The sequence below is a fragment of the Lepidochelys olivacea genome, assembly GCF_965140295.1.
Source record: "Lepidochelys olivacea isolate rLepOli2 genome assembly, chromosome: 8".
Taxonomy (NCBI): domain Eukaryota; kingdom Metazoa; phylum Chordata; order Testudines; family Cheloniidae; genus Lepidochelys; species Lepidochelys olivacea.
The window spans coordinates 42,087,930-42,115,869 of NC_140418.1; the positions used below are offsets into that span (position 1 = coordinate 42,087,930).

General features: G+C 48.1%; 1 protein-coding gene across 1 annotated transcript in view; it reads right to left on the bottom strand.

Annotated features, from left to right (window-relative positions):
- Positions 1-27,940, bottom strand: part of DDR2 (discoidin domain receptor tyrosine kinase 2) — a 140,699-nt gene that overhangs the window by 9,193 nt on the left and 103,566 nt on the right. The window contains exons 12-15 of the mRNA XM_084636676.1: positions 27,690-27,913; positions 16,575-16,702; positions 6,385-6,576; positions 5,201-5,435 (exon numbers count right to left, since the gene is read on the bottom strand). Coding sequence (XP_084492802.1) covers positions 5,201-5,435; positions 6,385-6,576; positions 16,575-16,702; positions 27,690-27,913 — 779 coding nt within the window. The remainder of the gene's footprint in view (positions 1-5,200; positions 5,436-6,384; positions 6,577-16,574; positions 16,703-27,689; positions 27,914-27,940) is intronic.

The window sequence follows — 27,940 nt, forward strand, 5'->3', positions numbered from 1 at the left end:
TGCCAGCATCACAATCTGCATGTGGAACTCCTATTTGCAGAGGGAGAGAGAGCTTAGAGCACCTGTCTGACAGAATTATATTTTTCTCCAACTCTCAGCTCTTCCTTCCCTCTCCCTCTTTTCACAGATTTTTGGGCAAGGAGGGCCCATCATGACCCAACTCATCTGAGCTTCTGCATAGCACAGGTGAGAGATCCTTGCCTGGAGTTCCATAGCCTGTGACTGAGCTACAGCAGATCTTTTGGAATGAGACCCATTTACAACAGCCCTAGGTGAGCTGCTCCAGTGGTCAATCACCCTGAGCATTAGAAATCACACCTTGTTTTGCTCCATGTCACATGAACTGGGCATCTCTCTCCTGGTCCAGAGGTTTCAGCTCTCTAGGGCTGGTGACATTAAATTGCTCAGGGAGGGCTCATGCCTTGTGAACCCACTCCCACCAGCAACTCATCAGAGCTAGGGTCTGGCGAGCTTCAGGACACGTGTTTCGCCAGGCTTTCATTAACCTTTACAATGGGGAGTGCGCGGGAACTAGAAGGTGAGTCTGCTACAGTCTCTTGAATTGTACTCGTGTTGGCAAAGGGAGCCTTATGCACAAGTCTTAATAGATAGTAGTAGGGTCTTTGATGGGCTGGCTGGCCTACTGGTTAGCATCCATTCAGTCATAGGGTAGTGATAGGGGAGCTCAGACCCACCCACTCCACTGGTCTCTGACCCAGGGCCCTAGGAGGGTCAGCTGCATTGACCCGGGAGGGGGGAGGGGGGCGCAAGTTACCCTCCCTGGGGCCACTTTCTGCCACTGCTCCCTTTGCTTCTGATCCTGGGTAAGGAAAAATAAAAAAGGAAGCTGAACTGTCAGCCCCAGCCGGGCTCAGCATACAGTCCTGTTATTTCGGGGAGGCGTCTCCAGTCCCTTTTGGCAGGCGCCAGCAGGGTAGGTCAGTACTCCTTCCCAGCTGGGCTGTCTCCAGTTGGAGGGGTGGAGCTAGCCAGGCCCAGCACTGTCCTTTATCCTCTTTCGTGCCCGTCTGGGATTTGTATACCCATCACACAGATAAACACAAGCACTGAATGAGAAATGCCAGGATCTGCCTGTCAGCCTGTGATAAATGAAGTGGGGGGTGGGGGGAAGCTCCCTTTGATGGACATCCAGGCAGCCTGTTAGCTGTAAAATCCCTCTTGGTAGCTGTTCTCTGCTTGCTTTACGTGTAAAGCATTAGGGGGAGAGAGATAGCTCAGTGGTTTGAGCATTAGCCTACTAAACCCAGGATTATGAGTTCAATCCTTGAGGGGGCCATTTAAGGATCTGGGGCAAAAACTGGGGATTGGTCCTGCTTTGAGCAGAGGGCTGGACTAGATGACCTCCTGAGGTCCCTTCCAACCCTGATATTCTATGAACAAGCCCACAGGTAAAAGAAAAGGAGTGGGCACCTGACTAAAAGAACCAATGGGAAGGCTAGAACTTTTAAATTTGGGAAAGAAACTTTCCCTTTGTCTGTTGTTCTCTGGGCTGCAGGGACACGGAGCAGCAATGCTATAAGCAGAAATGAGGTGTAAGGTTTGAACCAGGTATGAAAAAGTATCTTACATACCTAGAAGAAATAATTTGGGATAGGGAATGTTTAGACGCATGCTGTCAGGTTTATTTCTTATTTTGGCTTGTGAATCTCCTCTGTGCTAACTCCAGATGCTTTTGTTTGCTTGTAACCTTTAAGCTGAATCCCCATTCTGTCACTCTGAGTACAGGAAGTGGGGGCCCGCAAGGATTTTAAAAATTAATACTTGCCACTCCAGGCTTGTATTAAACTCCCAAGGTTACAGCGTCTCTCTGACCTTGGCTTGGTAAACACTGCCACCACCCAAATGCAAAAAAAAAAATCCCAAACCTTTGAACCCAGGAAGGAGCACTTGGGAATTCCTCCCTGTGTGGTACCCTTTCATCCCCTCTCTTGGGAAGAACGGAGAAAGAAAACAAAGGAAATTAGCTGTCCCTATCCGCTAATCAAACAACATACATAAACCTCATAGGACTCCAAAAAGGTAAATTTTATTAAAAACAAAAAGGAAAACAATACATCTGGAATTTAGGCTTTTTGCTAGATCTTAAAAGAAACAATTACAAAAATTAAGCACCCAAAATAGCTTTCTTGGGGGTTCAGCTTAAAGGTTACAAGCAAACAAAAGCATCTGGGGTTAGCACAGAGGAGATCCACAAGCCAAAATAAGAAATAAACCTGACAGTGTTTAACTAAACATTCCCTATCCCAAATTATTTCTTCTAGGTATGTAAGATACTTTTTCATACCTCATTCAAACCTTACACAGCATTTCTGCTTATAGCATTGCTGCTCTGTGTCCCTGCAGTCCAAAGAACAACAGACAAAGGGAAAGTTTCTTTCCCAAATTTAAAAGTTCTAGCCTTCCCATTGGCTCTTTTGGTCAGGTGCCCACTCCTTTTCTTTTACCTGTGGGCTTGTTAACCCTTTACAGGTAAAGCAAGCAGAGAACAGCTACCAAAAGGGATTTTACAACTAACTGCCTGGCTTGGTGTCTATCAAAGGGTGTTCCGCCCCCCACACACTTCATTTATCACACAGGCTGAGGGGAGATTTGGATCACTTGGGCATGGGCAGCTAAAGCTTCAGGTCTGGTTGTCTGACACAAGCGTATGGTGGCTGCCCACTTTTCAGGCTGTGCTTTTGCAATAAATACCATTGCTGCTGTTACGGTCTGCTGGGGTCAGTCTGCTCTCTCTGGTCTGGACTGGAGCACCCCAGGTCCCATTGCTGTTCTCTTGTTCAGAACAAAACATGTCCACCTGGACTCACATGTTTACTTTTGTCCTGTTTTTATGTAAATTATAGAGCTGCTGCTGCCTCCACTCTGAGACCGTGAGTCAGAACTGAGACTTTATTTAAAATTCAAGTACCAATTTTAATCCCTTGATCCAACCCCTGATAACATCCATCTGCTTGAGATCCAGACCTGACATACAAACTACACACACCCTCCCACTAGTGCTGTGTTCTGCTGCTGCTAAGTGCTCAGTGCAGCTCTGTCCACAAGTGGGTTTGTTCCTTGTCCTCCACCAGGCAAACAGAGAATAGATGGATGGGGCTGAAAAACATCTAGGCTTGGGCCATTCACGTGTGTCTGCCTGGAGTGGGCTTTACTGCAGATGTGGGGGGGGGGGAAGGGGGTTAGGATTAAGTACACTGGTGGGGTGGAGGGAAGAAACATTCTCCCAAAAACAGAGCCACAAAACTGACAGGATAGTTCTACCCTGAGCAAGCGGCCTAGTGGCTGGAACTTTGTACTGCATGCCTAGGCCCTGTCATTGAGGGAGGCATAGCTCAGTGGTTTGAGCATTGGCCTGCTAAACCCAGGGTTGTGAGTTCAATCCTTGAGGGGGCCATTTAGGGATGTGGGGCAAAAATTGGGGATTGGTCCTGCTTTGAGCAGGGGGTTGGACTAGATGACCTCCCGGTTGGACTAGATGACCTCCTGAGGTCCCTTCCAACCCTGATATTCTATGATTTGTTGTTTGTGGATGGCAGTGATGTCCCTTTTCACCCTCTGTGGCTAGTCAGAGTTCATCATTTTCTATGATGCACTTTTGTTTATTTACAAGGAATGTACAAAGTCCTGCTTCTCTGAGCACAGGAGTCAAGACTAAGAGGAGCAGTTTCTCAGCTTACAGCCCCAAGCCTCTTTAGCTAGCAGACCCAAAAGCTCCCTTGCTAGCTTTTTGCAGGTCAAATTGGGCTCACCAGCTATTGCTTGGATTTCTTGTTTTTTGCCTGTGCCTGCCTCTCTCTTTGTCCTTATTTGTTCTCAGTTTCTGTGTGTTCTGCCTTCCCTCCCACACCCAAAACAATACTTTGCAAAAGCCTCTACCCACCAGTCCAAACTCCTGTGGGGGTTCACAATCCCCTGCTGCCTTGGGGAGTGGGGCTTCTGATTAGCTCATCCTGACAGTTCTGGTAACTGCAGGCTGTGGTAACACCCCAGCTCAGAGGGGTTTGTAATCAAAGCAGTCACTGGTCCCTCTCAACATAACGCTATTGAAGTGCAGCCAATTGACCCAGGGCATTCTCCTTTTCCTCCTCACTCAGTGCCCGTATAAAGATGTCCATTTCTATGTGACACCTCCCACCCCCACCCATCAGACAGTCCCTTTCTCTCACAAGGCTGCAATATGGAGACAAAGCCATGCAAATGCAGACTGCTGTCACCCAGTAAACCTGCTGTCCACGGGCTAAACTCTCAGCAGCATTGGACACACACTCAGTGCAGCACAACTGTGTGTGGAAGGCAAATGGGACTTTATCCCAAGTTGGTGCATGTTAGAATAGCTCTTAATGAGGGGCTAATCTCCTAGGGGCCAAGAGACCAGTGAGAATGGACAGAGTGCAGTGCACTCCAGATCCCTTTCCCCCAGCACTCTCATACCTCCAACAGGCTATGGCTGGTGTAGATGCCTATTATCTTCCATTGCTTCTGGGTGACTAGAGAGGAGATCTGATTGGCTCCACATAAAATAGTCTCCACGCTTCCCAGGTAGCTGTCAGAGAGCCAAGGAGCGGGAGGGCTGGGATTAAGTGGGAGGTGACCTCAAGTAACGAGCTTACTTGGCAAGGTCCTTGCTACAGGCAAAATGCTCCGTAGTAGGCAACTAGCTGCAGCATTCGCATGGCAGCCCAAACAGTTAAAGTACCATCGAACTGCTGTAATTATCAAGCTAGGCCTTTAGCTGCACCCACTTATTGACAATACAAATCTACAGAAAAGCAGCCCCACTCTCATTCAGATCTAAGCAACACACCAAGAGAAGATACTGAACATCTCTCACACAGGGACCCAGACGTGCTTCAGTCCTTCTGTAAAGAAACACTAGGCTCATGGGATAGGCCCAGCCACAACTCCATCTTCCCCTTTTCTGCCCCCCACTGTAGTGCCTCCCCATGCCGGGACTGCTCAGATGTCACTAGATTACAGCAGCAATGGAGCGAATGCCCTGGACAACGCATGTAAACACAGAGCCCCCAATTCCATCCTGCCCCTTGATCAATCAGGAGATGGCTGCAGTGCAGGGAGCACTGAAACTCTTTCCCCGTGATCACCCAGTGCTACGGGAAGGGGCCAGCTCCCCACAATCTCTCTCACTGGTTCCCCTGGCAGTTGCAAAGTCTCCACTTACTAATAAAATACTTTCCCAGGACATCCAGCGAATAGGAAGCACGGCCCGCCCCTGGATTCGGTAGTAGTCTCCACTGTACAGGTTCCTGCTCATGCCGAAGTCTGCTATCTTGATGGTGTAGTTCTTACCCACCAAGCAGTTGCGTGTGGCCAGGTCCCGATGCACAAAATTCAGAGAGGACAGGTACTTCATGCCAGAGGCAATTTGAGTGGCCATGAACTTCAGGTCAGTGTAGCTGCGGAGACAGGGAAGGCCAAAGGAGGGGTGAGGCTGCTGAGCTGGCCTTGAGCCACCTGGGTGTGATGTCACCTAACCAGGAGCAGTTGGACCTCATCCTCGGCAACTCAGAGAAGCCTACCCTTGTAAGATGCAAACCCTGAGGCAACAACCTGGACACCAACAGCCTACAGCAGAAGCTCCCATGGTTACTGATGGATGTATCATGGAGTGCAGACCCTGGCTAGATACTGCTGAAAGGGCCAGTCAGGGAAGGAGTGCTCCTATAGTACGTCACTGGCATGGCAGTAAGAAACGAACATGGCATGGATGGCAGAGTGGCCTGGCCAGATTCCTACAGAGCAGCAGCTCCTGCTTGTCCAAGCCCAGCTACCCAAAGGTTTGGCACATCCCCAAAACAGGGCAACAGCACAGAATGCTGGAGACGCCAGGAGGAGCCCAAGAAATGACAATGAAATAGGCATTTCCTCCTGCTTGTGCTTTCACCACCTCTACCTGGTCACACTCGCTCTCCCTACCCCCACCCAGCCGCCCCCCACTCTGCCTCATCCCCATACAGTCCCCCTGCTCTCCTTACCTCCACCCAGACCCTCCTCTCACTGCCCCTGTCTGGTCACACCTGCTCTCATCACCCCACTCAGTCACACCTGCCTCACTTTCCTCACACCCAACCACACCCACTTTGCCCCCACACCTATCTAGCAACACCATTACTCCTCACCAAGTTGCATCCGTTCTCACAACCCCACTCCCACCCAGCCACATCTGCTCTCGTGTCCCCTCCCCCACCCATCACACCTGCTCTCCCTGCCCCTACCCAGTCATATCCTCCCCTTTCTGCATCCTCCATGAAGTCCCATATGCTCTTGGCCTTCTGCCCCACCATGCTCTGAGAGTGGTAGAGTCCTGTGTAGCTGAGGAGTCCCATGCAGGAGTGGAAGGGCTACCTGACAATGGGTCCATTGCTGGCAGGGGGGAGCTGGGGCTCGTGGCGGGATAGGAACTGGTTGAGGTCTCCGTTCTCCATGTACTCGGTAATCATACAGAGAGGGTCGTCAGTGATGCACACTGCCAGCAGCCGGATGATATTAGGGTCCTTGAGCCGTGACATGATCTTAATCTCCTTCAGAAAGTCATTCCTTTCAGAAACAAAACCACACAGACACACGTTGGCCCACAGGGACAGGTATATGACACATGTGGGCATACATGGACAACCGCAGAGACACAGACCCACAGGGATAGATGGACAGAGCCAAAACATGCAGGGCACTGGAGTTAATGATACAATGTACAACAGGGGAAAGTACCACAGAGAGCAATTTGCACAGCAAAGTACACTAATACTAGTGACAGACGTTAATGGGAAGATTTTGCTGAGCCTTTGCCACATAGAATCATAGAATATCAGGGTTGGAAGGTGTTAGGGGGCTTATTCCTTCACCCACTTATTTCCCTGGTCCTTCTCGCATGAACGGAGAGCAACAATCCCCGAAGTCCAAAGGTGTTTAATAAATAAAGGTTTCAGAGTAACAGCCGTGTTAGTCTGTATTTGCAAAAAGAAAAGGAGTACTTGTGGCACCTTAGAGACTAACCAATTTATTTGAGCATGAGCTTTCGTGAGCTACAGCTCACTTCATCGGATGCATGCCGTGGAAACTGTAGCAGACTTTATATATACACAGAGAATATGAAAAAATACCTCCTCCCACTCCACTGTCCAGCTGGTAATAGCTGGGAAGAGGTATTTTTACATACATATTCTCTGTGTATATATAAAGTCTGCTACAGTTTCCACGGCATGCATCCGATGAAGTGAGCTGTAGCTCACGAAAGCTCATGCTCAAATAAATTGGTTAGTCTCTAAGGTGCCACAAGTACTCCTTTTCTTTTTAATAAATAAAGGTGTTTAATAAATTCGATGTTTATTGGGGTGAACTTCCAGCAAGCATGATTCTAGTTTCCTTCCTTAGTGTACCCCTTCCCAGCTCTGACACCACAGAGCCTTACACCTGTGTCCCTGTTCCCATTCCTGCCCTTAGCCAAACATGATTCCAATTTCCCCACCCCCATTCTCTGTTCCCATTTCCCCCTTTAGCAGAACATGATTCCAATTTCCCCATTCCCTGTTCCCATTTCCCCTCCCCACACCACCCACTCAGTTTCTGATTGACTGCAGACCATATAGTAAAACTTGAGTTCTGCTTACTATACCTTAACCAATCATTTTCCTGAAATTTAACTAACCAATCCTAACATATTGTAACATGACCCCCAATTTGATTTAATTGGGGATTGGTCCTGCTTTGAGCAGGGGGTTGGACTGAGGTCCCTTCCAACCCTGGTATTCTATGATTCTATGATTATGTAACCAATTATATCCCACCACCTTAATTAGTTTACACCCAGCAAAATTAATTATACAGCAGACAGGAACAATCACAGAACCAGACAGAGATTATACAGACAAACAATAGCAAAGTGGGAACTGTAATGACAAAACAATACAGAAGTGAGGATTTCACATCTCAGCTATTGATAAGTGAGTTCTTGCCAGACAGGATGCTATCAAACTAAGTTTCCTTTTACATTTTCTAGGCACTATCAGGACAGGATTGTATTCCTAACAGCCCAATAGCACCTTATTTCAATATGACTAGTTTGGTATGTGAGGATGTGACCGGTCGCTTCCAAGCTTATGGCTGCCTCTGCTGCTTAGCCAAAGATCTTAGCCTAAGAACAGGGCCTCAAACTGTCACAGTAAGAGAAGGACCTTACACCAGCAGACAGTGATTTTGATTCTTTCTTTTATACCTCTATAACTAGCCAAGTGATAAGAATACACCTAAATTCTTAGAGTACAGGCCTGAATATTTATATCCTAACAGAAGGGACCTCATGAGATCTTCTAGTCTCCCTGCTCAAAGGGGGACCAATCCCCAATTTTTGCCCCAGATCCCTAAATGGCCCCCTCAAGGATTGAACTCACAACCTTGGGTTTAGGAGGCCAATGCGCAAACCACTGAGCTATCTCTCCCTTCAGGGCCTGGCAGGTCCATCTGGAGCAGCAATCGGTGGTGCATACTTAGGGATCTTCCCATGCAAGTTGGTTATTCACAGAATGGCTCAGGTCAGAGGTGGTAACAAATGGCACACAGGCAATTTGCTCTTCCCAGAAACCTCAGCTAAAGCATCATGGTTCTGACACCAAAAGGCAGCTCTCTCAGGCTGGCGTCTCTTGTGGACTATCCTGGAGTCTCACTAACTAGCACTCTGTTCCCTGTTCCTGCCTCAGTCCCTGGGGTTTACACCTGGGAAATCACTTAGGCCTGGCTGCTCCCCTAGGATCACATGGGTTTGGAAGATGACCTGGCCATTACTCCCCAAACCCAACCCCACCCCTTCAGGCAGCTGCTCTGGAACACAAAGGAAGCTCTATACAGTTTGGCTGCCCATTGGACAAAGAAGAGTGCTCTGACCTCCACAGCCCCTCCATGGCTGCCACTGGACAGGTTCTGCATGGGTCCCATCAGTAAGGCTAAGACTGAGTCATGAGTATTTTTGGTAAAAGTCATGGACAGGTCACGGGCAATAAATAAAAATTCATGGCCCGTGATCTGTCCATGACTTTTACCCAAAATACCCATGACTAAATCTCTACTTCTGGGGCCCTGCTGCTCCAGGGGGCCCCTGATGGGGGCGGGGGGAGTGGCCTGCTCCAGTGCTGGGGGTTGGCAGCCCCCCAGCAGCTGCTCCCAGGGACTGCTCTCTGGATGGCCTCTGGGCGCCCCTGGGGCCACTGCTCCAGCTGCCCCGGGACCACTGCTGCTTGGGCAATCCCCAGGGCACCCCCAGGACCGCTGCTCGGGAGCTTCCCAGAGCCAGCCACATAGGTCACTGTTCCAGCAGTCCCTGGAGCCAGCTGCCCAGGCTGCCCTGAAATCAGCCACACCAACCACTGTGGAAGTCACGGAGGTCCCCAAAAGTCACAGAATCTGTGACTTCTTGGACCTCCATGAAAGAATCGCAGCCAAACTCATCAGTTCCATGAGCCAAGCACTAAGAAGTCAGCCTGATCTCCGGCATATCTCCCAACATTTGCAGGGGCTGAAGTGGGACAGGTGCTGCCCCCTGGGGGTTGAGAGCAAGCCTGCCTCCTACTTATCCCACACAGTGGTGGCTCCTCTCCTGCAGGGCTTGTTGGGTTCAGCTCCCTATGAAGGACATTGTGAGCTGGTTCCTGGCACACAGGGTCACCATGCCACTCGCTCGTATGTGGCCTGGCCCCTCGATGAGGCGGGGAGCCAAGCCCAGCTAGACCTGTGAGACAGGAGCTGCTTCACCTGGGGCTGGAGGGTCACAGTAGGACAGTCCTGTGAAACCCAGGACTGCTGGGAGGTCTGCTGCAGAGCATTTGGGTACAGCTACGTTGAGAGGTGTAATCCCCAGCTTGGGTAGGTGTATACATGCTAGCTCTGCTCAAGCTCACTCACTAAGAGATAGCCATATGGTCATAGCAGTACAGGCAGTGCTTGAGATAGCACCTCAAGTGTGATCCCGTCCTCAATCCTAGCCATGTACTCAGGAAGCTAGCTTGAGCTACCATCCATGCTGCCATGGCAACATTGCTACTAACACGCTAGCATGTAGCTGTCTATCTGAGCTAGGAATTTCACCTCCAGCTGCTGTGTATATGTGCCCTGAGAGCCCTCGTGATCCAAAATAACTCATTGCACAACAGAAGTGCCTGGGCCAGCAAACCTGTCTGGGCCCTAGGAACAAAAGGGACAAAGATGGGAAGAAGAGAGGCTAGCCTCACTAAGGAGGCAGAGTTAAGGTTATGTGGGTGTCTTAACTGGGCATTTCGAGACTTCCAAGTGTTTGGGAGCTTTAGAAGTTTCACCTTAACTACAAATTTCCTGGATTTCTATTTTAAAAAGTCTTTTGATTTTATTAACTACAACATTCTTGTGTTTTCCCCTTACTTGCTGATCCATGTTCTCAACCCTAAGTTCAGCTTCACAGCGTTTTGGTCTAGGTAAGATACATATGCATGCAGCAAGGACCTCACATTGCATGACCTCAGATTTTTGTCTGTTATTTGTAACACACACTTGTGGCTGCCTAGAACTACCTGGCTTTCCCTGTGTTGAAGCCCATGACTACTTGGGATTTCATGGCAACAACGGGGACAGCACTCAGGTTCACCTGCTCTAAATGCATAGCCCCCTACCACTTGAGCTAAAGGAGACTCTCCAGTTGCTGTATAAGGCCTTTGACAGGTCTGACTGCAAACTGAGCGGTCCTGATTCTAAAGTAGAAGACAATGGTGACAACCGCACACTAGTCAGATAAATAATAAATAATAGTAATAAAAGTTAGTATTTGAAAAGTTCCTCTAATTCCCATGCGGTTGAATAGTCCTTCTTTGGTGAATGCTTTCAACCCAATACCATACAGGACTTGCTGTAGTGAATAAGGTCACTGGCCCAACTAGATTAGACCTCCGTCAGGTGGCAGGGGGCATTTCAAGCCACTCAGAGGTGCCCCCATCCCAGACACATGGCCAAGGATGCCATGAGCCACTCAGCCCCCCTCCCCCATGACTGAGGGTGGGGCCTGTGAACTGCTTAGAGCTTGGCCTTACCTGATTTAACTGGGAATTGGTCCTGCTTTGAGCAGGGGGTTGGACTAGATGACCTTCTGGGGTCCCTTCCAACCCTGATATTCTATGATTCTATGACCAGACTGTGCTTTTTGGCACTGAGAGCAGATCCTATTGCTGAGGGTGGCAGGGCTCTTGGCAGAAGCCCAATGGGGTGGACATGTGTAGTGTTTTAATCAAACCTGCAAATGTCGAACCATGGACAGCTAGGGAACAGCAGAGATGGGGGACCAGAGTCAGGAGCTGGGTGCAGAGAGGCAGGTGGGGCACTGACCCAGGAGTGGGTGTAACAGGAATGATTGATTCTCATAACCATGTAATCAAGTATCAGAGGGGTAGCCATGTTAGTCTGTATCCACAAAAACAACAAGGAGTCCGGTGGCACCTAAAGACTAACAGATTTATTTGGTCATAAGTGGGTAAAAAATGCCACTTCTTCAGATGCTTGGAGTGAAAATTACAGATGCAGGTATAAATATACTGAAACATGAGGAGAAGTTCTAAGCTAGTGAGGAGGGCTTTAAACTAGGTTCGCTGGGGGATAGTGACCTAAGCCCAGAGGTAAGTGGGGGAGTGGGATACCAGGAGGAAATGCAAGGAGGAGGGTACAAGACAGAAAGCCTCCTGATTCATATTGAGAAAGTAGGGCAATCGGCTAGTTTTCTTAGGTGCATGTACATGAATGCAAGAAGCCTGGGAAACAAGCAGGAAGAATTGGAAGTCCTGGCACAATCAAGGAACTATGATGTGATTGGAATAACAGAAACTTGGGTGGGGCAGTTCACATGACTGGAGCTCTGTCATGGATGGGTATAAACTGTTCAGGAAGGACAGGCATGGGCGGAAAGGTGGAGCCGTTGCATTGTATGTAAAAGAGCTGTATGATTGCTCAGAGCTCCAGTTTGAAACTGGAGAAAAGCCTGTTGAGAGTCTTTGGGTTAAGTTTAGAGGCAAGAGCAACAAGGGTGATGTCGTGGTGGGCGTGTGCACCAGACAGATCAGAAGGATGAGGTAGACGAGGCTTTCTTTGGACAACTAATTGAAGTCTCCAGATCACAGGACCTGGTTCTAATGAGGGACTTCAATCACCCTGACAACTGCTGGGAGAGCAATACAGCAATGCACAGACAATCCAGGAAGTTTTTGGAGAGTGCTGGGGACAACTTCCTGGTACAAGAGCTGGAAGAACCAACTAGGGGCTGTGCTCCTCATGACCTGTTGCTCACAAACAGGGAAGAATTAGTAGGGGAAATAGAAGTGGGTGGCAACCTAGGCAGCAGTGACCATGAGATGGTTGAGGTCAGGATCCTGACAAAAGGAAGAAAGGAGAGTAGCAAAATATGGACCCTGGACTTCAGAAAAGCAGACTCCCTTAGGGAACTGATGGGCAGGATCCCCTGGGATGCTAATATGAGGGGGAAAGGAGTCCAGGAGAGCTGGCTGTATTTTAAAGAAGCCTTATTGAGGGCGCAGGAAAAAGCCATCCCGAAGTGCAAAAAGAATAGCAAATATGGCAGGCAACCAGCTTGGCTTAGCAGGGAAATCTTTGGGTAGCTTAAACTCAAAAAGGAAGCTTACAAGAAGTGGAAATTTGGACAGATGACTAGGGAGGAGTATAAAAATATTGCAAGAGCATGCAGGGGTGTAATCAGGAAGGCCAAGGCACGATTGGAGTTGCAGCTAGCAAGGGATGTGAAGGGTAACAAGAAGGGTTTCTACAGGTATGCAGGGAAAGTGTGGGACCCTTACTGAATGGGGGAGGCAACATAGTGACAGATGATGTGGAGAAAGCTGAAGTACTCGATGCTTTTTTTGCCTCGGTCTTCACAGACAAGGTCAGCTCCCAGACTGCTGCACTGGGCAACACAGCATGGGGAGAAGGTAAGCAGCCCTTAGTGGTGAAAGAACAGGTTAAGGACTATTTAGAAAAGCTGGACATGCACAAGTCCATGGGACCAGATGCACTGCATCCAAGGGTGCTGAGGGAGTTGGCTGATCTGATTGTAGAGTCATTGGCCATTATCTTTGAAAATTTGTGGCAATCGGGGGAGGTATCGGACGATCGGAAAAAGGCAAATATAGTGCCCATATTTTAAAAAGTAAGAAGGAACCTGGGGAACTACAGACCAGTCAGCCTTACTTTCGTCCCTGGCAAAATCATGGAGCAGGTCCTCAAGGTCCTCAGGAAGTTTTTGGAAAATGTAGGGGACAATTTCCTGGTGCAAGTGCTAGAGAAGCCAACTGGGGGGGGAGCTTTTCTTGACCTGCTGCTCACAAACCGGGAAGAATTAGTGGGGGAAGCAAAAGTGGATGGGACTCTCGGAGGCAGTGACCATGAGTTGGTTGAGTTCAGGATCCTGACACAGGGAAGAAAGGTAAGCAGCAGAATATGGACCCCGGACTTCAGGAAAGCAGAATTCGACTCCCTCAGGGAACTGATGGGTAGGATCCCCTGGGGGAATAACATGAAGGGGAAAGGAGTCCAGGAGAGCTGGCTGTATTTCAAGGAATCCCTATTGAGGTTACAGGGACAAACCATCCCGATGTGTCGAAAGAATAGTAAATATGGCAGGCGACCAGCTTGGCTTAACGGTGAAATCCTTGCGGATCTTAAACATAAAAAAGAAGCTTACAAGAAGTGGAAGATTGGACAAATGACCAGGGAAGAGTATAAAAATATTGCTCAGACATGTAGGAACGAAATCAGGAGAGCCAAATCACACCTGGAGCTGCAGCTAGCAAGAGATGTTATGAGTAACAAGAAGGGTTTCTTCAGGTATGTTGGCAACAAGAAGAAAGTCAAGGAAAGTGTGGGCCCCTTACCGAATGAGGGAGGCAACCTAGTGACAGACGATGTGGAAAAAGCTAATGTACTCAATGCTTTTTTTGCCTCCGTTTTCACGAACAAGGTCAGCTCCCAGACTGCTGCGCTGGGCATCACAGCATAGGGAGTAGGTGGCCAGCCCTCTGTGGAGATAGAGGTGGTTAGGGACTATTTAGAAAAGCTGGACGTGCAAAAGTCCATGGGGCCGGACACATTGCATCCGAGAGTGCTAAAGGAGTTGGCGGCTGTGATTGCAGAGCCATTGGCCATTATCTTTGAAAACTCGTGGCGAACGGGGGAAGTCCCGGATGACTGGAAAAAGGCTAATGTAGTGCCAATCTTTAAAAAAGGGAAGAAGGAGGATCCTGGGAACTACAGGCCAGTCAGCCTCACCTCAGTCCCCAGAAAAATCATGGAGCAGGTCCTCAAGGAATCAATCCTGAAGCACTTACACGAGAGGAAAGTGATCAGGAACAGTCAGCATGGATTCACCAAGGGAAGGTCATGCCTGACTAATCTAATCGCCTTCTATGATGAGATAACTGGTTCTGTGGATGAAGGGAAAGCAGTGGATGTATTGTTTCTTGACTTTAGCAAAGCTTTTGACATGGTCTCCCACAGTATTCTTGTCAGCAAGTTAAAGAAGTATGGGCTGGATGAATGCACTATAAGGTGGGTAGAAAGCTGGCTAGATTGTCGGGCTCAACGGGTAGTGATCAATGGCTCCATGTCTAGTTGGCAGCCGGTATCAAGTGGAGTGCCCCAAGGGTTGGTCCTGGGGCCGTTTTTTTTTTCAATATCTTCATAAATGATCTGGAGGATGGTGTGGATTGCACTCTCAGCAAATTTGCGGATGATACTAAACTAGGAGGAGTGGTAGATATGCTGGAGGGCAGGGATAGGATACAGAGGGCCCTAGACAAATTGGAGGATTGGGCCAAAAGAAATCTGATGAGGTTCAACAAGGACAAGTGCAGAGTCCTGCACTTAGGACGGAAGAATCCCATGCTCCGCTACAGACTAGGGACCGAATGGCTCGGCAGCTGTTCTGCAGAAAAGGACCTAGGGGTGACAGTGGACAAGAAGCTGGATATGAGTCAACAGTGTGCCCTTGTTGCCAAGAAGGCCAATGGCATTTTGGGATGTATAAGTAGGGGCATAGCGAGCAGATCGAGGGACGTGATCGTTCCCCTCTGTTCGACATTGGTGAGGCCTCATCTGGAGTACTGTGTCCAGTTTTGGGCCCCGCACTACAAGAAGGATGTGGAAAAATTGGAAAGAGTCCAGTGGAGGGCAACAAAAATGATTAGGGGTCTGGAACACATGACTTATGAGGAGAGGCTGAGGGAACTGGATTGTTTAGTCTGCAGAAGAGAAGAATGAGGGGGGATTTGATAGCTGCTTTCAACTACCTGAGAGGTGGTTCCAAAGAGGATGGTTCTAGACTATTCTCAGTGGTAGAAGAGGACAGGACAAGGAGTAATGGTCTCAAGTTGCAGTGGGGGAGGTTTAGGTTGGATATTAGGAAAAACTTTTTCACTAGGAGGGTGGTGAAACACTGGAATGCGTTACCTAGGGAGGTGGTAGAATCTCCTTCCTTAGATGTTTTTAAGGTCAGGCTTGATGATTTAATTAGGGATTGGTCCTGCTTTGAGCAGGGGGTTGGACTAGATGACCTCCTGAGGTCCCTTCCAACCCTGATATTCTATGATTTTCTATGAATCCATTTTGAAGCACTTGGAGGAGAGGAAGGTGATCAGGAACAGTCAACATGGATTCACCAAGGGCAAGTCATGCCTGACCAACCTGATTGCCTTCTATGATGAGATGACAGGAACACAATTCTAAGCAGGGCTTGTAAATACAACCAGGACCCTTCAGCCAGGTCCCTCTGGGGGGCAAGGAGCTTAGACCCCAGACTTGGGGTTCCCTGCGTTTCCCAGCCAGCCCAAAACTGAAACTCCACTCCCGCAGTCTCGCTCCTCCTCCAGCCTTTGCCCAGTTTCTCGGGCAAAGGTGTCACCTGGTCCCATCCCCCTCCTGGCTCAGGTTACAGGCTCAGGTATCGTCCCTCAAGTCAAGTCAGCCCCTGCTATTCCATCCCCCATGCAGACAGTCCCAGTAAAACTCCCCTGCAACATTCCCAGGTCAGTCCGCCCCACTCCCTGCTTCGTCACATACCCACGAAAGCTTATGCCCAAATAAATCTGTTAGTCTTTAAGGTGCCACCGGACTCCTCATAACTATGTAATGAAAGGCTGCACAGTTACACCCACCCACAAGGGGGCCACATGCAATCCCATCTCCTGACTCCTCAGTGCATTCTCCTAATGCTGCTTTTGAATGGAATTCCCTAGAGTTTTAAAAAAGAAATATTGTTCCATATGCCGTAAGTCTTTGGTGTCACCAGAATGCCCTGTGCCATGCAAGGGGAATGCTCAGAGCAAAGCCTTTGCTGCCTCCATTGTGTCCCTTGATAAACTATGTATGGATCACATTTCAAAAGGGTCTAGGGAACACAGGAGACTTGAGTTGCTTTTGAAAATGGGACTTAGTCTCCTGTTACCCAGGGCTTGTATGAATTTTTTTGAGTGAGGCTCAAGCTTCCAGTACATACTGAGTTGTCAAACTCCACATGACCCCAATACCTGGCATTCTTGTTGGCATCTGCTCGCAGCATTTTCACAGCCACCAGGACAGGTTGGTTGGAGCTGACATCCAAAGCAAAATCTTTGTCCATGAACTTTTCCATCCCCTCCACTTCGCAGAGATGAACCTAGAGGGGGGTAATGGGTAGGGTTTACCTTTGCCATCTGGTTCTCTATTTCCAGAACCTGGGACTTCCTCGGGGGTCAAATCAGAGCAACTGATTCTTACCCTCAAACCTGAACTAAATCAGACCCTTTGAAAATTCTGTTAGTGCAATTATTTTCAGTTCTAATAATTCCCATGGCTGCTTTGCCAGCTCTAGGTCCGAACAATAATAACACCTGTCAAAGAGTTACTGATTGATTTTGTTTTATTACACTACAAGCCCCTATGCACTCACCCTGGGCACTCCCTATGCCCAGAAAAACAAGGATCTTGTACAGTGCTCTAAGCAAAAGCATGGATGACAGTAGCTGCATCTGCAAGAAAAGGCGATACAACCGTCTCAAAAGTTGACCACTGCTGCTACCTGATCCTGAGAATGCAACCATGGAGCTAATATGACCCATAAGTTGTAAGGTGGAATAAGAAATGGTGGGAACAGACCCGAGCCAAGGCACCACCACATATGGCAGCAGCAGCATAGTCCTCTTCTGGAAACTGGATCTGACACAATGGGGCCACCTCACTCTGCAGATCTGCTCCCCAAAAGTGTTACATGCCGACTGATGTCCAAAATAAATCTTTACTGCCTGTCACTCCTGTCTGTGCCAACACAATCAAGGCTGAGTGAGCCAGAACCAGCAACAGAACTGTTTACTCAGATCCAATCAGTGACAACTGCATCACCCTCCCTGAAAACAATGGGATTCCATAGCTGTCCCCATGGGCATAATTTAGTCTGAAGAACTAGTGATAATTTGGAAATGGAAAGAACCCAGCTTGACTGGAAGGGCCCAGGCTGAGTTTGCATGAGGTGTATGATCTCTGTGCTTCCCGATCACAAAAAGAACTCTTTTGCTAGTTTTGACAAGGCCTTGTGGGAGCTATACACTTTCAGATAGCATCGACTGTCGGTAACTCTATTGCACTGCTACATAGCTTTGTTCTGCTGAAGCAAAATGGTGTCTGTGGAACCATGTGCCTAGTACGTTCGTCTCAGCTTTCACAACATGAATTAAACACGTTTGAAATAACATCCATCTTCTGGGCTCTGTTCTGTCATTGGCACAGATGTCCTGTGCTAGGGCTGTGCAATGCAGAGAGACTACAAAGGGAGGCCATGCAGAGAGGGGCTTCAGGCCCGGTGGTGCACAGGGGATGATGTATGTGGAGTCATCAGGCTCAAATCCCATTGCAGGACATGTAAGCAGCACACAGTTCCCAAGAAATACAAAGAGGGATTCATTCCTATCTTAAATGTGTCCCACACACACTTTGGAGCAACATCAGCATTAGACATGGTCATAACTGTTAGAATCGCTACTCTAGGCATAAAGTGAAAGGAACGCGAGCCTGCCTTCCAAGTGAGATCACTGGAATTGCTCTACCTCAGGCTGAGTCTGAAGGGACGTTTTCTAATTTCCAGCAATCACAGCAATCTGTGTCAGATCAGGACAAGCCCCACCCAAGGCCCCTGCTACCAGTGTTGACAGAAGCACAGTCAAATCTTGAGAGCTCATTGGAAAATGGAATTTCTGTCCCTAGGGAAATTCCAAAATGTGTTTTGATCCTGAATCAGGACAAATAGTCAAAATTTTGACATATTCTAAAACATCAAAAGAACCTTATCAAAACATTTCATTGTGATCATATAAAAAATGAAACAGAACAAGGAAGTTGGAATGAAATGAAACGAGGAAGTTGAACAAAATGCCTCCTTTTGAGTTTGAATCATTTTGAAAATTTCTGATTGAAAAATCTCATCAGAGTTGACACATTCCCTCAAAACGTTTTGATTTTGACAAAAGTGCATTTTCCAACAGAAATCTGTTCCAGCAAAACTTTTCTGATCTGCTCTGGAAATCTTGCTTTGGCAGAAGCCGTGGAGAAAATAATTTTTGGCAAATGCGCTGGAAAATAGTGCTTTGATAGAAAAGGAAGCTATTTGGGAGAAAAAAACAAAATGATTAAGTGAAATCCTAAAGAAACTTTAGCACTATTCTCATTTTTATATTTGAAATTGAATATTCATGGTATTGCTACTGAGTATAATTAGATAATTTCACAAAAAATGTGGAATTAAATGCAACATTTTATATGAGTAAAAAATGTAACAGATTCATAGATCTTAGAATCATAGGGTTAGAAGGGACGGAAAGGGTCATCTCTTAACTCCCTGCCATGATGCAGAATTTGTTGTGTCTAAACCATCCAAGACAGATAGCTATTTGGCCTCCTTTTGAAAACTTCCAGTGAAGGAGCTTCCACAATCTCCCTAGGCAGTCTGTTCCATTGTCCTGCTGCTCTTACAGATAGGAATTTTTTCCTGAGATTTAATCTAAATCTGCTGTGCTGTAATTTGAACCCATTGCCTCTTGTCCTGCCCTTGTTAGCAAGAGAAAAACTTTTCTCCATCTTTATGATAACCTTTCAAGTATCTGAAAACTAGTCATGTCCCCCCTTAATCTCCTCTTTTCCAAACTAAACATAGCCAGTTCCTTCAGCCTTTGCTCATATGACTTGCATTCCATCCCTTTGATCATCTTTGTTGCTTGCCTCTGGATCCTTTCCAGTTTCTACATCTTTTCTATACATTGGTGACCAAAATTGGACACCATACTCCAGCTGAGGCCTAACAGCATCGAGTAGAGCGGTACTATCACCTCCCGTGATTTGTATGCTATGTCTCTATTAATACACCCTAAAATTGCATTTGCTTTTTTTGCAACAGCTTCACATTGCTGACTCGTGTTGAGGTTTTGATCCACCACTACTCCCAGATCCTTCTCAGCAGTGCTGCTGCCAAGCCAGTTTTCCCCCATTCTGTATTTGTGCATTTGATATTTTTCCCTTAAGTGTATCACCTTACATTGGTCTTTGTTGAATTTCATTTTGTTGTCAACTGCCCAGTTCTCCAATTTACCAAGATCCCTCTGAATTTTAGCTCTATTCTCCAAAGTATTGGCAACCCTCCCCTCCTGCCCAGCTTTGTGTCATCTGCAAATTTGATCAGGATGCTTTCTATTCCTATATCCAGGTCATTAATAAAGATGTTAAACTACACTGGGCCCAGAACAGATCCCTGGGGAACCCCACTTGAGACCTCCCCCATCATTCCATTGATAGTTACTCTTTGTTTGTGGTTGTTTAACCAACTATGTATCCACTTAATGGTAGTTCTGTCGAACCTGCATTTCTCCAGCTTAGCTATCAGGATGTGACATGGGACTGTGTCAAAAGCCTTGCTAAAGCCCAGGTATATGATGTCCACCGCATTCCCCCTATCCACTAAATCAGTTACCCTGTCAAAGAAGGACATCAAGCTGGTTTGGCATGATTTGTTTTTGGTAAATCCTGCTGGTGCTAGTGATCACCCCTTCATCCCCCAGGTATTTGCAAATTGAATGTTTCACACATTGCTCTAGTAGTTTTGCAGGGATCAAGGTCAGGCTGACTGGTCTCTAGTTCCTCGGCACGTCTTTTTTCCCCTTTTTAAAGATTGGCACTACGTTAGTTCTTCTCCAGTCTTCCAGAACATCTCTTGTCATCCAAGAGTTTGTAAATATTATTGCCAGTGGCTCAGAGACTTCTTCAACTAATTCCTTCAGTACCCTCTGGCCCTGCTCATTTGAATTCATTCAAATTGGTAAGAAGATCTCTGATGTGTTCTTTACTTATCTTGATCTGCATCCCTTTCCCTTTATTGTCTATGGTAACTTTGCTAGTCATCCAGTCACATGTTATTTTCTGAGAAACAACTGAAGGCGTTGAAGCTCTGCCTTCCTATCATCTTCTGTTACCAGCTCAAGTTCTCCATTGAGCAGCAGACCAACACCATCCCTGATCTTTCTTTTTTGTCTGACATATTTGAAGAACCTCTTTCTGTTGTCTCTAACATTTTTTGCCAGCTGTAACTCATTCTTTGCCTTGGCTTTCCTGATTTTGCTCCTACATGCTCGTGCTATTCGCATGTATACTTCCTTGGTGATGTGCCCCTCCTGCCATATCCTGTATGTATCCCTTTTGGTTTTTAGACAGCTGAAAAACTCCTTGTGCAGCCACATTGGCTTCCTGTGGCTCTTATCTTTCCTCTGACCGAATAGTTCGATGTTGAGCCACTAGTATTACATCTTTTAAGAACTGCCAACCCCCTTCAACTCCTTTTCTTCCTAATTGGTCTTTCCATGGGACCTTGCTGACTATTTCTCTGAGTCAGATGAAATCCACTTTTTTGAAGTCCGGTGTCCCTGTTTTGATGTTCTCATGTCCTCCTTTCCATAGGATCTTGAATTCTATCAGATCATGATCACTTCCTCCCAACTTCCCAACCCCCTTCACGTTTGCAATTCATTCATCCCTGTTCATGAAAACCAGATAAAAAATGGATGACCCCTAGTTGTTTCTTCAGAAAGCTGTCGCCTACACACTAAGAATTTGCAGGACATACTATGTTTTGCTACAATAGTCTTCCAAGAGATATCAGGGAAGTTAAAATCCCCATACTAGGTTATGTGTGTTAGCTAATCTTATTACCTGCTTGTAAAAGGACTCATCCACTTCCTCTTCCTGATTTGATGGTCTATAATTAAAGCTAGGAGTATGTTATGGAGGTCGTGGAAGTCACGGATTCTGTGACTTTCCATGACTTCTGTGACATTGGGGCCTCAGCAGCCCAGCCGCTGGAACAGCAGGGGACCCACCCCAGCTCACCGCCCTGCAGCGGGGGTGTGGGGGGGGAAGAGGATCCCCTGGACCTCCCCAGCTCCCAGACCTCCCCAGTCCCTGCAGGCAGCGGGGGATCACCGGAGCTCCCCAGTTGCCGCCTCCAGCAGGGACCCCAGAGATCCCAGCCCCAGCCGGTGAAAGGAGGGAACCCGCAGTTCCCAGTCGGTGTAAGCCATGGGGGACCCTTCCCCCAGCTCGTAGCCCCACGGTCAGGGGTACCTCCCAACTCCAGCCACTGGGCAGGGGGCCGCAGCAATGGAGAATCCACCACAACTCTTGGTAAGTTGTTCCAGTGGTTAATTCCTTTCACTGTTCCAATGTGTCTTATTTCTTCTTTGAATTTGTCTAACTTCTGCTTTGAACTATGGGTTCTCATTATGTTAATTAAAGTGCTGTCTGCTGTCAGAAATCTCTTTCCCATCTCAGTACTTATAGACTGGTCATGTCACTGCCTCACTTTCTCTTGGATATGCTACTAGATTACACTTCTTTAGTCTCTCAGGCCTGGTCTACAGTACGCGGTTATTTTGGAATTAGCCGAGTTACCTCGAAATAAAACTGATTCCGTCCACACGACCAAACCAGACTTTTTGATTTAAAGGGCTCTTTACTCCAATTTCTGTACTCCACCTTGGCAAATGGAGTAGCACTAAAATCAAGATCGCAGTTCCGGGTTACAGTACTGTGGACGCAATTCGACAATATTGGCCTCCGGGAGCTATCCCAGAATGCTCCCGTGTGACCGCTCTGGACAACATTCTGAACTCCAATGCACTAGTCAGGTAGGCAGTAAAAGCCCCGGGAACTTTTGAATTTCCTGTTTGGTCACCATCAGCACAGGTGACCATCAGCACAGTCCACCATCACAGGCGACCATGCAGAGTCCACCATCACAAGAGACCACGCAGTCCCGGATTCGCAGACAAGCTCCCAGCATGGTCTGAACAGGAGGTACTAGATCTCATTGCATGTTGGGGAGACGAATCTGTTATGGCAGAACTACGTTCCAAAAAAAGGAACGCAAATACATATGCCAAAGTCTCCAGGGCCATGACGGAAAGAGGCTACTCCAGGGACACAGAACAGTGTCGTACAAAAATCAAGGAGCTCAGGCAAGCGTACCAAAATGCCAGGGAGGCGAATGGGCGCTCTGGGTCACAGCCCCATACATGCCGCTTCTACCGTGAGCAGCATGCAATTATGGGGGGTGATGACACCACTACCCCACCACTGCCCGTGGACACCTGAAAGGGGAGAGTAGCACGGAGCGAGGAGAATGAGTTTTTGGAGAATGAAGAGGAGGAGGAGGAGGAGGAGGAGGAGGACAGTGCACAGGTAGCAAGTGGGGAATCTGTTTTCCCCCCCAGCCAGGAACTATTCTTAACGCTGGAGCTAATAGCCTCCCCCTACTCCCAAAGCATGCTCCCGGACCATGACCCTGGAGAAGGCACTTCTAGTGATTGAGAACTTGATCAGAGCCATGTGGTGGGGAGTGGAGGGAAACCCAGCTGTGCTGGGCTGTTCGTGTTTAGTTTAAAGGGCTCATCCCTGCTCAGATCCTCATTGGAGCCCCGCGGTGGGTGGGTGTGTGTATTGTGGAGGAGGGTGTTGTGTGAAGCGATCATCCCAGAGAGCCCTCAGGCTGCCTGCAAGATGAATTCTGTTGCCTGGCCACATGTGGTGGCTTACTCACACCAAAGTGGCAGGCCCTTCAGTATCGGAGGCAAAATGCGACCTTGTACAGAAAGAACATGTGCTGTGTACTATGAATTGCCTGTTTCACTGAGAAAGAGTGTCCCCTTTGTTCTCTAAAATGTATCTTTTAAAATACTACCCTCCCTTTTTCTCCTCCCACAGCAGGTGCAAATGTTTCAATGCAGCCCCTATCTACTCTGTCCCAGAGGCTGGTCCAGATTAGAAGGTGGAAAAAACGAACTTGGGACGATATGTTTGCCGAGCTCATGTAGTCCTCCCGCACTGATAGGACCCAGTTGAATGAGTGAAGGCAAACAATTGCGGATCACCATGAGTTTTCAACGATAATGGCCAATGGCTCTGCAATGACATCTGCCAACTCCTTTAGCACTCTCGGATGCAACGCATCCGGCCCCATGGACTTGTGCTCGTCCAGCTTTTCTAAATAGTCCCTAACCACTTCTTTCTCCACAGAGGGCTGGTCACCTCCTCCCCATGCTGTGCTGCCCAGTGCAGTAGTCTGGGAGCTGACCTTGTGTGTGAAGACAGAGGCAAAAAAAGCATGGAGTCCATTAGCTTTTTCACATCCTCTGTTACTAGGTTGCCTCCCTCATTCAGTAAGGGGCCCACACTTTCCTTGACTTTCTTCTTGTTGCTAACATACCTGAAAAAACCCTTCTTGTTACTCTTAACATCTCTTGCTAGCTGCAACTCCAGGTGTGATTTGGCCTTCCTGATTTCACTCCTGCATGCCCAAGCAATATTTTTATACTCTTCCCTGGTCATTTGTCCAATCTTCCACTTTTGAAAGCGTCTTTTTTGTGTTTATGATCAGCAAGGATTTCACTGTTAAGCCAAGCTGGTCGCCGGCCATATTTACTATTCTTTCTACACATTGGGATGGTTTGTCCCTGTAACCTCAATAAGGATTCTTTAAAATACAGCCAGCTCTCCTGGACTCCTTTCCCCCTCATGTTATTCTCCCAAGGGATCCTGCCCATCAATTCCCTGAGGGAGTCAAAGTTTGCTTTTCTGAAGTCCAAGGTCCGTATTCTGCTGCTCTCCTTTCTTCCTTTGTGTCAGGATCCTGAACTCGACCATCTCATGGTCACTGCCTCCCAGGTTCCCATCCACTTTAGCTTCCCCTACTAAATCTTCCTGGTTTGTGAGCAGCAGGTCAAGAAGAGCTCTGCCCCTAGTTGGTTCCTCCAGCACTTGCGCCAGGAAATTGTCCCCTACACTTTCCGAAAACTTCCTGGATTTTCTGTGCACCACTGTATTGCTCTCCCAGCAGATATCAGGGTGATTGAAGTCTCCCATGAGAACCAGGGCCTGCGATCTAGTAACTTCCGTGAGTTGCCGGAAGAAAGCCTCGTCCACCTCATCCCCCTGGTCTGGGATGAGTTGCGTAAAGCGTTACATGAATTCAAAGAGAGGAGGGCATGCGCAATGAGAGCAGGCAGGATGCTATGGTCAAGCTCATGGGGAAGCAAACTGACATGCTCCATTGTATGGTGGATCTAATGCGGGAAAGGCAGCAAGACCACAGACTGCCGCTGCAGCCCCTGAATAACCACTCTCCCTCCTTCCCAAGTTCCATAGCCTCCTCACCCAGACGCCCAATAACATGAGGGGGGACCCACACAGTCAACCCCAGAGGATTGCACAAGCAGCAGAAAGCTGGCATATCCTAAATTTTGATTTGGTTTCTGGACTTGTCCTTCCCTCCTCCACCCCCCTAAACCAATACCCCTCCTCCCACATCTAGCTCCTGATTTCTCTCAATGTTTTGTGCAACAAATAATAAGGAATGTTTTTTAAACAATTGTGACTTTATTTCTTTTCATATATATATAGGGGGTGGGTAACTTTAAGAGGAACAAACACAACTGTCACACCGTACCCTGGCCAGGCATGAAACTGACTTTCAAAGCTTCTCTGATGTGCAGCATGCCCTGCTGCGCTCTTCTAATCGCCCCGTTGTCTGGCTGTGTGAAACTGGCCGCCAGGCGAGTTGCCTCCACCTCCCACCCTGCCATAAATGTCTCCCCTTACTCTCAGAGATATTGTGGAGCACACAACGAGCAGCAATTACAATTGGAATATTGGTTGTGCTGAGACCTAACTGAGTCAGTAAACTGCGCCAGCGCGCTTTCAAACATCCCAACACACAATCTACCACCATTCTGCACTTGCTCAGCCTATAGTTGAACTGCTCCTTACTACTGTCCAGGGTGCCTAGATACAGCTTCATGAGCCATGGCATTAAGGGGCAGGCTGGGTCCCCGAGAATAACTATAGGCATTTCAACATCCCCAACAGTAATTTTCTGGTCTGGGAAGTAAGTCCCTTCCTGCAGCTGTTCAAACAGACCAGAGTTCCTGAAGATGCGAGCGTCATGCACCTTTCCCAGCCATCCCACGTTGATGTCAGTGAAACGTCCCTTGTGATCCACCAGTGCTTGCAGCACTTTTGAAAAGTACCCCTTGCGGTTTACGTACTCGCCGGCTTGGTGTTCCGGTGCCAAGATAGGGATATGGGTTCTGTCCATGGCGCCACCACAGTTAGGGAATCCCATTGCAGCAAAGCCATCCGCTATGACCTGCACATTTCCCAAAGTCACTACCCTTGATAGCAGCTGGTCAATCATTGCATTGGCTACTTGCAGCACAGCAGCCCCCACAGTAGATTTGCCCACTCCAAACTGGTTCCCGACTGACTGGTAGCTGTCGGGCATTGCAAGCTTCCACAGGGCTATGGCCACTCGCATCTCAACTGTAAGGGCTGCTCTCATTTTGATGTCTTTGTGCTTCTGGGCAGGGGACAGCAAGTCACAAAGTTCCATGAAAGTGGCCCTATGCATACGAAAGTTTCTCAGCCACTGGAAATCATCCCATACCTGCAACACTATGCGGTCCCACCAGTCTGTGCTTGTTTCCCGGGCCCAGAATCGGCGTTCCATGGCACGAACATGGCCCAACACCACCATGATCTCCCAATCGCCACATGCCATGCCGTCTGTGGCCATGTCCTCATCATTACCATAATCGCGTTGTTGTCGTTTCTTCGCCCGGTTTTGCAGTTTTGCACATAGTGCTGGATAATGTGCGAGGTATTTACAATGGTAAAAACTGCAGCAGAGATCTGATCAGGCTCCATGGCTATGGCGCCTGCACAGGTAATCCTGGAAAAAGGGCGCGAAACATAGGAGAGCAGAGTGGCAGCGGAAGCTGAGCTGTTCAGTTCACGGTAGCCGAACAAAGTCTGAAAATGGTTGTCTTCTGTAGCTTTCACGGAGGTGGGAGCCCAGGACAGACAGCATGGAGAAGCTTGGAAGCATGGCAATAGCGGGAGAGCAGAGTTGGCAGCAGAAGCTGTGCTGTTCGGTTCATGATGGCCGAGCAGGGTTGGCAGCGGAAGCATTCGATGAGGAAGAGAAAGAGTAGATAGTAGAGATTATATAGGAAGATGAGTGGAAATGAGAGGTGGATTCATAGTAGCAGGAGAGCAGTGGTGCACCACCTGCTGAAAGCAGTATGGCGTCTGCACGCCAAAAAGGTGCGAAACGATTGTCTGCCGTAGCTTTCTGATGACGCACACCCAGAAACACCCGCGAGAATGTTTTTGCCCAAACATACACTGGGAGTTTAACCCAGAATTCCAATGGGCGACAAGGACTGTGGGATAGCTACCCACACTGCACCAATACGACATTCGATGCTAGCCTTGGTACTGTGGACGCACTCTGCCGAATTCACGCGCTTTAGTGGGGACACAGAAGATCGAATGTATAAAATGGCTTCCAAAAATTCGAATAGAATAATTTTTTTGAAATAATTTCGTACTGTAGACATACCCTCAATGTAAAGCATGAAGAGTTAACAGTTTTCTGCCAAAGGATGTTTATTCACCTCTCTCTGTGGGTCCACATGTAATTTAAGGATTGTAGGTTAATGCAATGGTAGTCATTGACATACCAAGTTGGGGGGAGGGGAGGGATGTGAAGTCAGCGGGAAGGCAACACACTGGAGAGCAAGCTACAGGGGTTATCATGACTCATGGTACAAACAATGAACTTTGGGGATATAATTAGAAGGCAAAGACAACACCCCTTTATCCTGCACCTAGGAAATAATTGGGCAGCACATTTTACAGTCATGGGCATTTGTTCAGCACTTACTTAAAGGGACCAATACCACCTTTTGAACAACAATACATCACTTCTTGCAGCATCGAGCTGGGCCCTGGAGATCCCCCATCCCAGGTACTGACTGAGGCTCATTCAGCTTAGCTTTCAAGAAACAACCCCACCGCACCCCAAAGTGGTTCTGCTGCAGGCTACCTGCATACAGCAGGTGACTCACCAGAGATCCCTTTATCTCCTTCAGCACCAGGGTGTACTTTTCTCTGGTGGTGGAAGAACACTGTTGTCATTGGCTGTGTTCCAGCAGGACTCTGGTCCATCCTAACAACTGCACAAAGGAGCAGACAGGACTTGGAGAGAATGTAAGAGCCCATGACAAGACACTCACCTCCCCAAACTGGCCTTCTCCAAGCTTCTCCTTGAAGGTTAGCAGTTTTCTAGGGAACTCTTCCACAGCGACATCCTTGCCAGAGAGCAGGTCCATAGTGATGGCAGGCACGGAGTAGGTGTTGCTGCCTGTAACCCCCTGCAGATTCACAATGTCAGCCTCCGCGTAATGGGGGACTCCCTCGGGGCCACTTGGCTGGGCGGGTTTGAGGACTCCACTGCAGCCTGGGAAGAAAAGAGCACAAGAGCACC